The sequence below is a fragment of the Cnephaeus nilssonii genome (genome assembly GCF_951640355.1).
Source record: "Cnephaeus nilssonii genome assembly, chromosome: 12".
Lineage (NCBI taxonomy): Eukaryota > Metazoa > Chordata > Mammalia > Chiroptera > Vespertilionidae > Cnephaeus > Cnephaeus nilssonii.
In genome coordinates this window covers 61,054,528-61,072,671 of record NC_137083.1, presented here as the reverse complement: position 1 = coordinate 61,072,671, position 18,144 = coordinate 61,054,528, and the positions used below count along the sequence as shown (strand labels likewise).

Genomic DNA, 18,144 nt, shown 5'->3' with positions numbered 1-18,144 from the left:
AATGGAACAAAAAGGAAAAAAAGACAAAAAAAAAAAAAAAGAGAGAGAGACATGCACAAAGACAGACGTTTGCTTGATCTGCTGGCTCAGGGCCAAACATTTAATTTGCTTCTCCAGAATCGTTAATCTTTAGAAGCGGGATTCTGGGAAATTCATGCCATTCGCCTAAAGCCCACCGACAGTGAAGTACATCAGCTTCATCTTGCCCAGAAACACTTATCCAACAGAAGCCAAGATGACATCCACAGGGGTTTCCTCTCTGCTTCTGACAGTCACCTGCATGGTCACTCCATCCGCTAAGGCCAGCTTGGCCCTCACCAATAAGTCATAGCCACCTCTGTATACACCTGAGAGAACAAAGTGAGGAAAACCATATTGAGAACTCAAACTCTGGTGAAATTTATCATGCTCTGCTTGCATTTCCTTTCTATTATTTTAATTTAGCTTTGTGTTTATGGTAGGAATTGCATCCTACATACAAATTTGAAATAACCTTTTATATTCCCATGATACCAGGTACATAGAAGGTATTCAAGAATACTGGTTTGGAGTACTCAAATGGGGAGGTAGTGGCACTAGTATCCATGGGAGAGATTTAAGTAAGCGTTTTAGGCCAAATATACATCTTAAAAGAACAAACTAAGGATAGCATGCCAATTACACAGCTAAAACAAATTGCTCATGGTGACAGGGCTTCAAACCCTAGTGCATACAATGGGACAATGGCAGGGCATGAAATGCCCAGGCACAGCCCTGCCTATTAAACTTTGCAACAGAATAAAGGGGAAATCCGATAAAGTTCCTTACCTGCCAGGTAGAGGGAATGGGAATTCTTATTCTCGGGGACTTTCTCTGACCTTTCGCATGGCTGCATGCCCAGGAATGTAATGATGTTGTTGACAGCTTCTGTGTTGACAAGATTGAGGCAACAGTATCAGGAAAGGTCAGCACGGGGTTCTGTGCACCACTACGCACTGGGAGCTGGGGCTAGACGGGTGGTGCCACAGTGGACGGAGGCCACTGGACTAGAAACTGGTTGACTCAATTAGATGACAGGGTCCTGGCCTTTTAAGTGACTTAGTTTATGCAGCATTAAACCAAAGTGTTCTTCTGAAATGATACATATGCCTCTTAGGTTTTACACTGCTGTCAGGCAACACACTGGATAGCAAAATTGTTCTCACCTTGAAGAGTTTTGGTAGAACTGAGGGCAAAGGTCTCCTGTTTCTCAAAAGTATCTCCTACTTCTTCCCAGGCAGCAGCAAAGTTGGGCTTCAGAACTTTCTGAATGTGGTCAGACACAGTCACTTCAAGATCTTCCAGCTAGTGGGCACAGGCAGGGGTCAGTAAGCGACAGCTCTTTCAGTACAGGACAAAGTGGGAGGGGCTAATTAAAAGGGTGTTATCATTCTGAGATGTGTCCTTTGCAGGAGCCTAGGAAAAACTATCACCAAACTAGTTCAAGTCCCGTAGTCTGGATAAATCTAGCGATGTAGGCCTTAGCAAAGAAAAGCAAGAAAATATGGCAAAAGCTATATTCAGATCAACATCTACACCCTTGAAGTACAAAGCAGTCATGTGGCCACACCTAACCATCAAGTTCAAGCCATCCAGGGCCTTCTGAACTTAGCATTCACTAACAGGTTGAAATTTCATCATCTTTTGCCTGCATTCTATGAAGTCACTCAGTCCATGATGTAGCTACATTACAAGCAAATTAAAAGCTGCTCAACAAAACAACCCCAATACTTTAAATAAAGCTCATTGATCTCAATGAAAATCATGTAATTATTTTCATCTTGTAATTATCCCTATTATAAAGACATAGAAAAGGGTGAGTTGTTTTAGTCAGGAAGTGGTCAGCCTCACTTCCCTGAGGCACGACATACTCCCACCGCAGAGGAGGGTTAGTCCAGGCCCATGCAGTTGTAATGTGAGAAAATAAAACCCCTTGGTTCATGTCAGATGTTCCTAGAAAAACGTTCCCTTCAGACAGAAGTCCGCGGTGCAAGGGTGTCCAGGTGTCTCTGTGCAGGCGACACTCACCACGTACTCATCGTCATACCCCTCCTCAGTTGGAACCCCAGTGTCAGGGTCGCAGTCCCGGACAGTAAACTTCATGGTGCAGCTAAAGGTGCCGGCAACTGGAGGAGAAAGAGCAGGCAGGCCAGTGTCAGTGGGCAGCGCAAGCACAAAGTTCCCCTGGTAACGGAGGGAGCACCACCTGCACTTGGCACTGTGTTCTGTATCATCAAGCGAAGCACACACCACTGTTTCCAGGGTAGTAGTTCTTAAAAGCAGCCTGTATACTGGTCAAAAGGCAGTCTCACCAAGTATCATTTTAAAATCCACTCCCCACTGTGGGTTAGAATAGTACAAAAAAGACGACATTGGCAAAACTCTATTTTTGTATTGGTATAAAGAAAGCAGCAGGGGAGCTACTTTGGGAGCTTTCTGCCGTGCCTGTCAAAGGGGGACTACATGTGGAAAATGTAAGAACCACTACTCTAGCAGCTGACAAAGCAAAAAAATTTGGATAGTAAAAAGCACACTGATCATTAACACAAAGCACAATAGTCTAAATATCAACAGATACTAGTTTTAGATTGTGGGTCCACAGATCACCAGAATGAACTTGCTTTATGTCAACTTTCAACCTGCAGTGAAATAGGTCAGCAAGGAGGTGCTAGTATTGGTAGTGTCTTCAAGGCAAAAGCAAGTGGGTAATTAATATGTTTTGAGATAACTGGAGGAAATAATTAGAAATGGAGGTAGGGGCACGTTTTTGGAAAGTGAATTTCATGAAAAGGGGACTTTCTGAACTGCCTGAAGGGAGGGGATTTTTTAAGTATGGGTGAATTAATTGGATCTCAAAAGATGTGAAAGAGCTTCAGTGAGCAGAGCAAGGTACATGAGCTAAAGGAAAGAGGCCAGAAAGGCCGAGGGTAGATGGAAATCAGAGATATGCTACTGAACAGGTGCTGAGAAGAGAGACTGTTTAGGAACATATTTGAAATACCTAGGAGACTAGATATTTTCCAATAGGCTCTGGTGAGCTGAGGCAGTCCTGTGAAGAATAGGTCTGAATTCAGAGAACAAATGAATTTAGTAGAGTGCATGGGTCAACTCACTACCAAAATGATGGTAGTGAGTTGACCCATATAGAAAGAGTATACCTTTCAAGATGACAGAATCTATTTTTTGTTGTTGTTGTTAATCCTCACCCAAGGATATTTTTTCCCATTGATTTTTAGGGAGAGTGGGAGAGATAGGGCAAGACAGAGAGAAATATCAATGTGAGAGAAACACATTGATTGGTTGCCTCCTGCACGAACCCTGACCAGAGCTCGGGCTGGGGAGGAGCCTGCAAACAAGGTACATGCCCTTGACCTGAGTTGAACCCAGGACCCTTCGGTCTACAGGCTGGCACTCTTTATCCACTGAGCCAAACCAGCTAGGGCTACAGAACCTATTTTAATGCAATAGGGGGCACTAGGGGGTTGATGGAAGAAAGACTGTGGTTAAATTAAGCTAGAGTTCTCTGCCAAGAAAGCAGGAAGAAGAAAGAAAAAGGTGGACGTTAACACAGACCTGGAATGGCTCAGTTGAGGTATTTAAAACAATGAAAGGAGATAGAGGGGATTATGGTAGGGACAAAGGTCAAGATCAAATAAGCATGGAGAGGCAGGCCCAACCTGTGTGGCTCAGTGGTTGAGCACCGACCTATGAACCAGGAGGTCATAGTTTGATTCTTAGGGCACATGCCCTGATCAGTGATTCTCTCTCATCATTGATGTTTCTATCTCTCCCCCTCCCTTTCTCTCTAAAATCAATACAGATATGTTAAAAGAATGGAGAGGCAGGATAGACATTAGTAATACAAGATTATACGAACCCCTGTTTGGTTTTGATTAAGCAGGGAGGATACAGACAAAAGAGGAAGAGGAGTAAGGAGACAGGCAGGAACAATGGTAGATCACAGCCTCGGCAAACTGGTTGAATTTTATGTACAAGTAAAGACAGAAGATGCTATGTGTAAGTAAGAGATAAGGAGACACTGAATAAGGAAGCAGTCAGTAGAGATGTTCCTGAAACTTTAGTGGCAAATTTTTAATGAAAAGATTTTGTTGATACAATGAGAGGTCACAGGGAATCGAAGGTGAAATCCAGTAAAAACTATTGGTAGCGATCTATCAATATTGCTAGAAAGGATGACTGACACTGGGTCCTGAGGAGAAGGGGGGTGGGAAGGGACCTTTCCATGGCAAGAGAACAACTCGAACCCTTTGCCACACAAACAAAGCCAGGCAGATGATGGGAGTAAGGGAAGGATGCGCTGAAGATCTACATTAAAACTGTCCTCAGAGATGAGGCTTTTCTTATGAGAACTGACTGAAAGGAGAGGACTACTGAGGAAAGTGGTATGGAAAGAGCACAGAAGAGATGGAGGCTGGAAGCTCAGTAAGGGGAGAGGTGTGTGAATTAGGCTGGGGTACAGAACCCGCGATGTGGCAAATGGCGGGGAGTTGCCAGGTCTCAACCACGGGAAGGGAGACTATTTCTAAATAAGAAAAGGAGGTTCCAGAAAGCTTTGTTGGAATAATAATTAAAGAACAGGATGTGGTCCATGGGGCAAAAATCAGAAAGAGGGTAAAAGGGATAGGTCTGCACCAGGCTAACTGCAGCAGTCCATGCAGGTCGGGACTGAACTAGGAAGGAAATGCATGCATCTAGCATGTAGTGAATCAAGGGAGATGAAAGCAATGGAGCAATTTGTGCCAAAAGTGACGAGTCTATACCTACCAGGAAAGAGTGCTGAATCCAGGGGATGCTACACACATGGCAGGAGGGATGCTGAAGATAACGTGTTTCTCTAGCACAAGTATAGGGGACAAGGAGAGGGATAGGAGAGCAACATTAAAGTTGCCCTCAGACGAAACGTGGTCACTAAGGAATGACAGACATCAACTGGAAGAAGACAGCATCCTGGGCGCATACTGCGGCAGTAAGAAAGAAAATAGACGAAGAAAAGAAAAGGAAATACTATATAGTGGAGGGCCCACAAGGCAGGTGTGGAGTAGAGATCTAGAATGGGGAACCCTGTCAGAGTCAAAAAAGGTCTAATTGGTCACCTTTTGGGTGTAAAGATCATATTGTAATGAGAAATATAAAGAAAGAGTAAGGATAGGATCAAGAACATGAGTAGGAGGCAGTCATAGACTAGCTCTTCCAATCTGGAAGGAAATTGTTAATTAAAGGACTTGGGTGACAGGAAAGTTTATAAGGAAGCTGACTAAGATGAATGCTGATAGAGTGGTTGCTGGAAGCTTTAGAGAGAGGACACTTGACTTACTTAGAGGGTGTGGGTGACAGTATGTCCAAGTAGTTGACAGTATTAGGTGGGGAGTGGGTGAGGACTCTGAGGGGGGGCAGCTGAAGCACTGTGCATCCATTCCTTCTGTGGAGAGATGGTAAGTGAAGGGATGACGTGTAGTTAAGTTATCGTAGTTTATTGCATAGTGTGTCATTAAAACTGGTTGCTCTTAGAAGTTGTCCTGCCATGTGAGGATTGGCTAAAAGTCAAAGACATTTCCTAGAGAGACTTGTATGAAAATATCATAGAGAGAGAAGAAGTTGGAGGCTAGAATCTAAGAATGGAGAGAAGACAGAGGATTTAAGCGGGGGTGCAGAATATAAGGTGTGAGTAGGGAAGGGCATAACAGAGGGCCAAAATGAGGAACACTGGAAAATGGTAGAGTTGGCTGTTAGAGAGATGTGAACTAAGCTAGATTAAAACCAAAGGAGAGAGAATGTGAAAAGGAAGTGACTGAAGAACTAGTGTTTGAAGGAGGGCCATGTGGGAATCTTATTTGAAGTAACAAGTGTGACCAATACAGCGAAAGGCTAAAGAGTCTAAATGGGATGGATCTCAGTCATGGCCAGTGGCAGGAATCCTGGATTGAATTGGGAGTGCAGATGTATTTAGAAGGGTGTGGAGGAAACATGAAAGGGAAGACTACTGAATCCATGAGAAATGACAAAGATGGTAGCTGAAAAAATAAGCAGCTGTGTAGGTAACACAGGTGCTTCTGTAGGGTCAGTCAAGGTAAAGAGTGGACGAGCATGAAGAAGAGATGGCTTATTTTGAAGATTGGCAGTATTGGCAGGAAGGATAAGGTACCATACTTACACCAAAGATTGTGATTAAATAAGAGAGAGACTGGGAACTTTGTAAAGTGAGTACTACATGAAGTGTTAAGCGTAGGTGGACTAGCATGGGCAGATAAGATGAGGAATAGAGTTTCCCAGAATGGGCAATCTTGTGAGATCTTACAATGAGTCTATTTGGGTCTTAATGCCACACTTTGAAAAGCAGTATATATACAATGGGAGAAAATCGAAGCCTGAAAAGTAAAGGGAAGTTTTAATTAGGAGGATTAGAAGGGGATGGATTAAAATGAACCCTGATATAAAGCTAGGGTATAACTCTAAAGACACCAGGATAACTGAGTGGTGTGTCTGTAGCACTGATCACTAATGTGGGAGATGAATGGCTAGAGAACCAACTGAAGCCTCCTTTTAGTTAGCTGCCTCCTTTCTGTTAGAACTTCATCTCTTGTTCAGCTGATAGATGAAATTATACTACATGCAATTAAGATGTTGGAGGGCAAACCACCAAAGGGTGATACAATGTTCATCATCAAATGCCACATTAAAAGTACCCTTAGAATTTACTCTCTCCTGAGAAGATTTTCTGAAGTGAGAGACAGTCACTGGGCAGAGAACCTGGCTAGGGAATGCTGTCCGGGAGGAGACTGAGTCACTGGAATGAAATGTACCTGGCAGCTAACAGAAAGGAGGCTTCAGATGAGGCAGTACATTGCTTTAGGGCAAGAGAGGTAACAAGGGGAAGGGAATGGGAGAGCGACATGACAGCTGCCCCCAGATTAGAAGGTCATTTGAAGAAGGGCAGGTGTTGCCTAGAAGGGGAAGAAAGGCCCACACTTGGGCCAAAAGATGGGAGAGGAGCGGGTAAAGCTCCGAGGAGCATTAGTATTAGCTTGGCAGCTCACATTCAGATTAGCTGAGAATTAGAGAAGTCACCGAGGAGACCTGTAGGAAAGGCTGTAATTAATATGCTGTATGACCAGCTCAACTACATTTTAAAAAGAAAGGCTAGTAGAAAAGGAGAAAATGGAAGCTTAAGTAAGTTAGGGTGGGGAACTTGCAGGAAAGGAACATGGCCAAGGGGAGGGCATTAAAGAGTGCTAGAATGAGGAATACTGGGACACGGGAATAGGAGCTTTAGGAGGATGAGTTTAGGATAATTCAGATTATCAATAGGAAGGAGGGACTGTGGGTACATAAGAACTGAGGTTATAAAGGAGAACTGTTGAGGAGGCAGGACAGAGAGAAGCTACAGAGATGGCCCTGTACTACAGTCCACACAGTCTGAACAGTGAGCGCTGAATATCGGGTGGCAATGTCCAGTAGAGACAACTCGGTTTATGGGAATGATATGTACATGCATAGTCTCTGAATGAAGGAGGGATGCTGAATATAAAGTACAGTATTTATAAGGCAAAACAAAGGAAGAGGAATAAAACAGCAAAAGTAAAGCTGCTGCCAGTCGAGAAGGTATCATTTAATATCGACACAGAAGATGTCACTGGCCCTAACTGGAGATATATGGCACCATACTTTGGCCAAAGATCATGATGGAAACAGATCTACTAAAGGGAAAGGCTTGTCTAATGAGTACAAAATTGGTTTTGAATGAGGGAGAGCGTGAGGATCAGAAAGGGAGGGAACCTCAAAAAGAATAAGTTGTCATCACTATGAAAGGTTAAGACATATGGGGGAAATCTCCAAAGGAACATTGGAAAGAACAATGTTTTATAAGAGGGACATTTAGGATGCATTAAAAAATTAAGGTGACATTAGTGTTTGTGGAAAATGAGAGAAGCAGCTCAGGAAACTTGTATAAAAAAATAGTGGTAGCAAAGAGAGAGCGTAAGGTGGAAACTGCTGAAGGAAAGGGGATGTGTGACAGAGTGGGTGCAGACCATGCAGTGTAGAAATGTAACAAGTGCGGGAGGGCATTAAAGAGGGCTACATGGGAACATCAGGAAGAGGAGTTGGAAATTTGTCAGAGTTATGTGGTAACAAGGAGAGTGAGTGAAGTAAAAAGGTAGCAAAGTAAGAATTTGAGTGTGAGGTTTTGCTGTCCAGGACACCTTGTTGGGAAAACACTGGAAGTAATGGGTGTGGTCAATATAGTGGAAAGTCAGAAATAGGCTGAGTGGGATGGGCATAAAAGGCAGGCCAGTGACAGGATCCATTGGAAGTTTATGCTGAACTGAGAGTGTGCACAAATGCAGTAAAGGATGTTGGAAACAAGGGGATGGCAGAGGGTTAAGCAGTGAGTGCCCAACATGAGGGGAGTATCTAACCAGAAGAGACAACTGTAACAATGATAAGTATGTAGGGGGGTGGCTGACAGGAGGGACACGGAAGAGAAGGTAGTTCTTCTCCCGGGGGAAAGGAAGAACAAGGAGGAAAGGAGTGGAGGAGCAAACTGAAGATTCCTACAGATATGAAGGAATGGCTTTAAGAATGGCAGATATTAATTGGTGGGTTATGGCATCACACTTAGACCAAGGTCACAGTGAATAAGGAGGAGAGTTTGTTAGCTGAGTGAAGGACCACAGTATGAATTAGAGAAGACTGAAGAGTAAATGGATTGGCAACAATACAGCTCAGGTGTGTAATAAAGAAACCCAGAATGGTGACCTTCACATGGGTCAGATTGGTTGGGGAAGCGCAGTGGCAATGAGTGGTATATCTGACAGAGTTTCAAGGACCTAGATAGGAATAGGCATTGCAATGGATAACAATTTTGAATTAAAACTTGGTTAATAGGAAAGTTTAGGGGAGTTTTATTAAGATGAATTATACTAAAAAGACTTTACTAGCAAACTTGAAGTACATCAGGAGCATGGGCAAGCAGTGTGTCTATAGAAAAGATCATCTATTATTGGAGGAATGGGTGGGCATCACCAGAGAAGTAAACCTAAGGAGAAAATTACTGTATCCAGTGCAATGATAAAATGATAGTAGCTGAGTTAGATAAGATGTGGCAGAGATAACAGAATAAGAAAGAAGAGGGATTTTAATCTAAGTAATGGAGCATTGCATGAATTAGAGCAGGATTCTCAGTTGTCAGAGTGGCAAAAAGGGAATTAAGATATGGGTTAAAAACAACTGAAATGGAGAAATCTGTAAGATCTCTGAAGGGGTTAGGGTTACATGCTTGGTGCTAAAGACTGCAGTTAGTGGTGCATATAACAGTATGACTGAATTTAGAAAGTAAACAAGCTCTGGAATTCTGGATGAGGAAACATTTTTATAAAGAATTTATATACATATTATTTATGCATATAGAAATATTTATTAAAATTATAAAACTACTAGAGGCCCAGTGCACGAAATTCGTGCACAGGGTGTGTGTGTGTCCCTCAGGCCAGCCTGCACCCTCTCCAATCTGGGATCCCTCTCACAATCCAGGACTGCTGGCTGCCAACTGCTTGCCTGCCTGCCTGCCTTCCTGATTGCCCCTAACTACTTCTGCCTGCCAGACTGATCACCCCCTAACCACTCCCCTGCCAGCCTGATAGATGCCTAACTGCTCCCCTGCTGGCCTGATTGCCCATAACTGCTCTCCCCTGCTGGCCTGGTCACCCCTAACTGCCCTCCCCTGCCAGCCCAATTAACCCAAATTGCCCTCCCCTGCCAGCCTGGTCACCCCTAACTTCCCTCCCCTGCAGGCCTGGTCGCCCCCAACTGCCCTCCCCTGCCGGCCATCTTGTGGTGGCCATCTTGTGTTGGAGTGACGGTCAATTTGCATATTACCTCTTTATTATATAGGATGTATGAGGATAAGTATCAAATTATATAGTGATTTTCTTTTGGAAGGGAGAGAGGTAAATGATTCTTAAGTGGTACAGAGGAAGTCCATTTATATGTGCAATATTTTATTTTTTTTAAAAACCCACAATCAAATACAGCATAAAGTTAGGATATAAAGAAGCAGGATAGTGACTATGAATTTTGTGGAATGGAAAAAATTAAAGGGGTTGGTTGATAAGAACAGTTAAAGGGGGAAGATCAGGATAAACCTTTTTTTTTTTTTTTTTTTTACTCCTCAACTAAAGATATGTTTTTATTGATTTTTTAGAGAGAAATGAAGGGATAGAGGGAAAGATGGAGGAAGAGAGAGAGAAAGAGGTCCATCAGTTGCCTCCTGTACATATCCTGACCGGGGATCAAACTGACAACCTTAGTATGTACCCTGACTGGGAACTGAACCTGAAACCTTTTGGTATACAGGACTATGCTCCAACCAATGAGCTAGCTGGCCAGGGCAAGGATAAATCTTGATGAAAAGCCATTGATAGCAACCTGAAGGACATTAGTTAGAACAACTAGAGAGGGTGGCTGGGTAGTTTATCTGATGAGAGGAAGAGCTGCATTTGGTAAGAAGTGTTGGGTATCATTAAGGGAGTATACCTCTAGAGCACACCCAAAAGAAAAATAATGTATCTCTCACTATGATTAGAGAGGGAAGCTGAAAATATTATAGATGCCAATATATATGGCAGAGAAAATACTCAAAGGAAATCAACCATAACTCTTTGAAAAATGATGTTAAGTTTGCTCAAAATGAAAATATCATGTGAGAAAAACTATTGAGACATGCACTTTAAAAAAAGAAGGAAAAGGACAGAAACATTAAGACTGAAATCTAAGTAAGGAGAGGGAGTATGGTGCAGGGTGTACAGTTGTGCAAAATGTTCAACAAGGAAAGGTATTACATTTGCTGAGAATTAAGGAATCATGTTAGAACTGTCTGAAAGTGAGAGAAACAACTGGAAAGGTTTATATTAAACAACAACACACACACATAGGAAAGGGGAAGGGAGAGGAGATGATGGCTGAAGAGGGGATGTATGAATTAGGCCATGTTTGCAATCTGCAATTGTGTCAAATAGCAAATATTACTGAGACCAGAATGAAGAATGTAGGTATCCCCAGCTCTTACTCACATTATTAATATGCTTCTTAACATGAAAAGTTTGTATCCATATATCACCATGTGCTTGGGAAACTTATAGTGAGTTAGCATTCTTGTGCTAGCAAAAGCTTTAAGTTTGTACACAGACTGTTTGGGATGGTATATGTTTGCTGCGGTCATTGCTCTTCTACCAATAGGCTTACTTCATATACTCAAGGTTTTTAAATGTATTGTGCATTATATCTGTCATCTTCCCCACAACACGCATGGGACAACGCAAGCAATTCGCCATTCGGTAAGTAAATATTTCCCAAATGTTTCTTATTTCTATATTTCATTTAAAAAATGTATATGCATTTATTTATCTTGAAAAACCTATCATTATTTCTTGCATTGTAAAAGGAGAATGAAATTACAGTCTTATAGTATGGGATAATTTTGTAACATATATAAATATGAACACTAATGAATGAATTATATGTTTAATAATTATGTAGTTGTCCTTTAAAATGGTTTCTATTATAAGAATACTTAAAAGTTTTTATAATAGTACTAGAGGCCTGGTGCATGAAATTCATGCACGGGGGGGGGGGAGGGTGTGTCCCTCAGGCCAGCCTGCACCCTCTCCAATCTGGGATGCCCTCTCACAGTCAAGACTGCTGGCTCCCAACCGCTCGCCTGCCTGCCTGCCTGATTGTCCCTAACTGCTTCTGCCTGCCAGCCTGATCATCCCCTAAACACTCCCCTGCCAGCCTGATCTATGCCTAACTGTTCCCCTGCTGGCCCGATTGCCCCTAACTGCCCTCCCCTGTAGGCATGGTCACCCCTAACCTCCCCTGCAGGCCTGGTCCTCCCAACTGCCCTCCACTGCAGGCCTGGTTGCCCCTAAATGCCCTCCCCTGAAGGCCTGGTCCCTTTAACTGTCCTCCCCTGAAGGCCTGGTCGCCCCCAATTGTCCTCCCCTGAAGGCCTGGTCGCCCCCAATTGTCCTCCCCTACACGCCAGGGAACCCCCCCAACTGCCCTTCCCTGCAGGCCTGGTCACCCCTAACATCCCTCCCCTGCAGGCCTGGTATCCCTAACTGTCCTCCCCGGCAGGCCTGGTTGCCCCTAACTGTCCTCCCCTGAAGGCCTGGCTGCCCCTAACTGTCCTCCCCTGCAGGCCTGGTCACCCCTAACTGCCCTCCCCTGCCAGCCTGGTTGCCCCTAACTGTCCTCCCCTGCAGTCCTGGTCACCCCCAACTGCCCTCCCCTGCCGGCCCGGTCGCCCCTAACTGCCCTCCCCTGCAGGCCTGGTCCCTTTAACTGTCCTCCCCTGAAGGCCTGGTTGCCACCAATTGCCCTTCCCTGCTGGCCTGGTCACCCCCAACTGCCCTCCCAGGTCGGCTTGGTCGCCCCTAACTGTTCTCCCTTGCAGGCCTGGTCGCCCCCAAATGCCCTCCCCTACTGGCCCCATCGCCCCTAACGTCCCTCCCTTGCCAGCCTGGTTACTCCTAACTGCCCTCCCCTGCAGGCCTGGTCTCCCTAACTGTCCTCCCCTGCAGGCCTGGTCGCCCCTAACTGTCTTCCCCTGCAGGCCTGGTCGCCCCTAACTGCCCTCCCCTGCAGGCCTGGTCGCCCCTAACTGTCTTCCCCTGCAGGCCCGGTCGCCCCTAACTGCCCTCCCCTGCAGGCCTGGTCACCTCTAACTGTCCTCCCCTACAGGCTTGGTCCCCCAACTGCCCTCCACTGCAGGCCTGGTTGCCCCTTACTGCCCTCCCCTGCAGGCATAGTCACCCACAACTACCCTCCCCAGCAGGCCCAGTCGCCCCTAACTGCCCTCCCCTGCTGGCCTGGTCACCTCTAACTGTCCTCCCCTGCAGGCCTGGTCCCCCGAACTGCCCTCCACTGCAGGCCTGGTTGCCCCTTACTGCCCGCCCCTGCAGGCCTAGTCACCCCCAACTGCCCTCCCCTGCCAGCCCAGTCGCCCCTAACTGCTCTACCCTGCAGGCCTGGTCCCTTTAACTGTCCTCCCCTGAAGGCCTGGTTGCCCCCAATTGCCCTCCCCTGCTGGCCCGGTCGCCCCTAACTTGCCTCCCTTGCCAGCCTGGTTGCCCCTAACTGTCCTCCCCTGCAGTCCTGGTCACCCCCAACTGTCCTCCCCTGCAGGCCTGGTCCTGGCAACTGCCCTCCCCTGCCGGCCCAGTCGCCCCTAACGTCCCTCCCTTGCCAGCCTGGTTGCTCCTAACTGCCCTCCCCTGCTGGCCTGGTCCCTTTAACTGTCCTCCCCTGAAGGCCCGGTCACCCCTAACTTCCCTCCCCTGCAGGCCTGGTCTCCCTAACTGTCCTCCCCTGCAGGCCTGGTCTCCCTAACTATCTTCCCTTGCAGGCCTGGTCGCCCCTAACTTTCCTCCCCTGCAGGCCTGGTCGCCCCTAACTGTCCTCCCCTGATGGCCTGGTCGCCCGTAACTGCCCTCCCCTGCAGGCCTGGTCACTTGTAACTGTCCTCCCCTGCAGGCCTGGTCCCCCAATTCCCCCAAATGCCATCCCCTGCAGGCCTGGTTGCCCAACTGCCCTCCCCTGCTGGCCTGGTCGCCCCTAACTTGCCTCCCTTGCCAGCCAGGTTGCCCCTAACTGCGCTCCCCTGCCAGCTGGTCCCTTTTACTGTCCTCCCCTGAAGGCCTGGTTGCCCCCAACTGCCCTCCCCTGCTGGCCCGGTCGCCCCTAACTTGCCTCCCTTGCCAGCCTGGTCGCCCCTAACTGCCCTCCCCTGCCAGCTGGTCCCTTTAACTGTCCTCCCCTGCAGGCCTGGTTGCCCCTAACTGCCCTTCCCTGCCAGCCTGATCACCCCTAACTGCCCTCCCCTGCCAGCCTGGTCGCCCCTAACTGTCCTCCCCTGCTGGCCCTGTCGCCCCTAACTGTCCTCCCTTGCAGGCCTGGTCCCCCCAACTGCCCTCCACTGCAGGACTAGTCACCCCCAACTGCCCTCCCCTGCTGGCCCTGTCGCCCCTAACTGTCCTCCCTTGCAGGCCTGGTCCCCCCAACTGCCCTCCACTGCAGGACTAGACACCCCCAACTGCCGTCCCCTGCTGGCCCTGTCGCCCCTAACTGTCCTCCCTTGCAGGCCTGGTCCCCCCAACTGCCCTCCCCTGCCGGCCCGGTCGCCCCTAACTGCCCTCCCCTGCAGGCCTGGTCGCCCCTAACTGTCCTCCCTTGCAGGCCTGGTTGCCCCCAAATGCCCTCCCCTACTGGCCCCATCGTCCCTAACTTCCCTCCCTTGCCAGCCTGGTTGCTCCTAATTGCCCTCCCCTGCTGGCCTGGTCCCTTTAACTGTCCTCCCCCGAAGGCCCGGTCACCCCTAACTTCCCTCCCCTGCAGGCCTGGTCTCCCTAACTGTCCTCCCTTGCAGGCCTGGTCACCCCTAACTGTCCTCCTCTGCAGGCCTGGTCACCCCTAACTGTCCTCCCCTGCAGGCCTGGTCGAACATAACTGTCCTCCCCTGCTGGCCTGGTCGCCTGTAACAGCCCTCCCCTGCAGGCCTGGTCACTTCTAACTGTCCTCCCCTTCAGGCCTGGTCCCCCCTCCCCCAAATGCCATCCCCTGCAGGCCTGGTTGCCCAACTGCCCTCCCCTGCTGGCCCGGTCGCCCCTAACTTGCCTCCCTTGCCAGCCTGGTCGCCCCTAACTGCCCTCCCCTGCCAGCTAGTCCCTTTAACTGTCCTCCCCTGAAGGCCTGGTTGCCCCTAACTGCCCTCCCCTGCTGACCTGGTCACCACTAACTTCCCTCCTCTGCAGGCCAGGTCCTCCCCAACTGCCCTCCCCTGCAGGCCTGGTTGCCCCTAACTGTCCTACCCTGCAGGCCTGGTTGCCCTTAACTGCCCTTCCCTGCCAGCCTGATCACCCCTAACTGTCCTCCCCTGCAGGCCTGGTCTCCCTAACTGTCCTCCCCTGCAGGTCTGGTCGCCCCTAACTGTCCTCCCCTGCTGGCCCGGTCGCCCCTAACTTGCCTCCCTTGCCAGCCTGGTTGCCCCTAACTGCCCTCCCCTGCAGGCCTGGTCACCCCCAACTGTCCTCGCCTGCAGGCCTGGTCCCCCCAACTGCCCTCCCCTGCCGGCCCGGTCGCCCCTAACTGCCCTCCCCTGCAGGCCTGGTCGACCCTAACTGTCCTCCCTTGCAGGCCTGGTTGCCCAACTGCCCTCCCCTGCTGGCCCAGTAGCCCCTAACTTGCCTCCCTTGCCAGCCTGGTTGCCCCTAACTGCCCTCCCCTGCAGGCCTGGTCACCCCCAACTGTCCTCGCCTGCAGGCCTGGTCCCCCCAACTGCCCTCCCCTGCCGGCCCGGTCGCCCTTAACTTCCCTCCCCTGCAGGCCTGGTCTCCCTAACTGTCCTCCCTTGCAGGCCTGGTCACCCCTAACTGTCCTCCCCTGCAGGCCTGGTCGCCCCTAACTTTCCTCCCCTGCAGGCCTGGTTGCCCAACTGCCCTCCCCTGCTGGCCCAGTAGCCCCTAACTTGCCTCCCTTGCCAGCCTGGTTGCCCCTAACTGCCCTCCCCTGCTGGCCCGGTCACCACTAACTTCCCTCCTCTGCAGGCCAGGTCCTCCCCAACTCCCCTCCCCTGCAGGCCTGGTTGCCCCTAACTGTCCTACCCTGCAGGCCTGATCACCCCTAACTGCCCTTCCCTGCCAGCCTGATCACCCTTAACTGCCCTCCCCTGTCAGCCTGGTTGCTCCTAACTGTCCTCCCCTGCAGGCCTGGTCTCCCTAACTGTCCTCCCCTGCAGGTCTGGTCGCCCCTAACTGTCCTCCCCTGCTGGCCCGGTCGCCCCTAACTTGCCTCCCTTGCCAGCCTGGTTGCCCCTAACTGCCCTCCCCTGCAGGCCTGGTCACCCCCAACTGTCCTCGCCTGCAGGCCTGGTCCCCCCAACTGCCCTCCCCTGCCGGCCCGGTCGCCCCTAACTGCCCTCCCCTGCAGGCCTGGTCGACCCTAACTGTCCTCCCTTGCAGGCCTGGTCGCCCCCAAATGCCCTCCCCTACTGGCCCCATCGCCCCTAACTTCCCTCCCTTGCCAGCCTGGTTGCTCCTAACTGCCCTCCCCTGCTGGCCTGGTCCCTTTAACTGTCCTCCCCTGAAGGCCCGGTCACCCCTAACTTCCCTCCCCTGCAGGCCTGGTCTCCCTAACTGTCCTCCCTTGCAGGCCTGGTCACCCCTAACTGTCCTCCCCTGCAGGCCTGGTCGCCCCTAACTTTCCTCCCCTGCAGGCCTGGTTGCCCAACTGCCCTCCCCTGCTGGCCCAGTAGCCCCTAACTTGCCTCCCTTGCCAGCCTGGTTGCCCCTAACTGCCCTCCCCTGCTGGCCCGGTCACCACTAACTTCCCTCCTCTGCAGGCCAGGTCCTCCCCAACTGCCCTCCCCTGCAGGCCTGGTTGCCCCTAACTGTCCTACCCTGCAGGCCTGATCACCCCTAACTGCCCTTTTCTGCCAGCCTGATCACCCCTAACTGCCCTCCCCTGCCAGCCTGGTTGCTCCTAACTGTCCTCCCCTGCAGGCCTGGTCTCCCTAACTGTCCTCCCCTGCAGGTCTGGTCGCCCCTAACTGTCCTCCCCTGCTGGCCCGGTCGCCCCTAACTTGCCTCCCTTGCCAGCCTGGTTGCCCCTAACTGCCCTCCCCTGCAGGCCTGGTCACCCCCAACTGTCCTCGCCTGCAGGCCTGGTCCCCCCAACTGCCCTCCCCTGCCGGCCCGGTCGCTCCTAACTGCCCTCCCCTGCAGGCCTGGTCGACCCTAACTGTCCTCCCTTGCAGGCCTGGTCGCCCCCAAATGCCCTCCCCTACTGGCCCCATCGCCCCTAACTTCCCTCCCTTGCCAGCCTGGTTGCTCCTAACTGCCCTCCCCTGCTGGCCTGGTCCCTTTAACTGTCCTCCCCTGAAGGCCCGGTCACCCCTAACTTCCCTCCCCTGCAGGCCTGGTCTCCCTAACTGTCCTCCCTTGCAGGCCTGGTCACCCCTAACTGTCCTCCCCTGCAGGTCTGGTCTCCCTAACGGTCCTCCCTTGCAGGCCTGGTCACCCCTAACTGTCCTCCCCTGCAGGCTTGGTCGCCCCTAACTTTCCTCCCCTGCAGGCCTGGTTGCCCAACTGCCCTCCCCTGCTGGCCCGGTAGCCCCTAACTTGCCTCCCTTGCCAGCCTGGTTGCCCCTAACTGCCCTCCCCTGCCAGCTGGTCCCTTTAACTGTCCTCCCCTGAAGGCCTGGTTGCCCCTAACTGCCCTCCCCTGCTGGCCCGGTCACCGCTAACTTCCCTCCTCTTCAGGCCAGGTCCTCCCCAACTGCCCTCCCCTGCAGGCCTGGTTGCCCCTAACTGCCCTTCCCTGCCAGCCTGATCACCCCTAACTGCCCTCCCCTGCCAGCCTGGTTGCTCCTGTCCTCCCCTACAGGCCTGGTTTCCTTAACTGTCCTCCCCTGCAGGCCTGGTCTCCCTAACTGTCCTCCCCTGCAGGTCTGGTCGCCCCTAACTGTCCTCCCCTGCTGGCCTGGTCGCCCCTAACTGTCCTCCCCTGCCGGCCATCTTGTGGCAGCCATCTTGTGTCCACATGGGGGTTGCCATCTTATGTGTTGGAGTGATGGTCAATTTGCATATTACCTCTTTATTATATAAGAATGTTTGTGATGTTTGAAAATATGTTGGCTTTTTTTTTAAAAGAGATGGTTGAGGGCTTTTTAAAATTCAAGATATTGCCCTATAAGTGTTTATTAACCAAAATTGTTATTTGGCATATTATAAACAAAAGATAATGGGAAATTGCTTATACTTATACAACAGCTGAATCAATAAGAGAACTGTGTGGTAAGGCAGTTCTTAAAGGAAGAAAAGGGGCAGATAAAATGATAATTAAATATGAGACTTAAGAGGGCCAGTATCCAGAAAAGTACATTTGCATGGGTGAGAACAATCAATAGAAAGAAAGGTTAGAGACAGGCTCAGTGAAATGGACGTAAAACAAGGCAAGTTGCAGGGATTCTACCAAGGAATAAATAGAAGACTAAAGCAATTCAGCAAAATATATAGGAAAGAAGAAACACAAAAATGGATTGAGCAATGGATA

General features: G+C 49.8%; 1 protein-coding gene across 1 annotated transcript in view; it reads right to left on the bottom strand.

Moving 5' to 3' along the window:
• Positions 1–68: 68 nt before the first annotated feature.
• Positions 69–18,144, bottom strand: part of COPG2 (COPI coat complex subunit gamma 2) — a 183,902-nt gene continuing 165,826 nt past the window's right edge. The window contains exons 21-24 of the mRNA XM_079786091.1: positions 2,047–2,144; positions 1,185–1,323; positions 808–906; positions 69–347 (exon numbers count right to left, since the gene is read on the bottom strand). Coding sequence (XP_079642217.1) covers positions 217–347; positions 808–906; positions 1,185–1,323; positions 2,047–2,144 — 467 coding nt within the window. The 3' untranslated portion in view covers positions 69–216. The remainder of the gene's footprint in view (positions 348–807; positions 907–1,184; positions 1,324–2,046; positions 2,145–18,144) is intronic.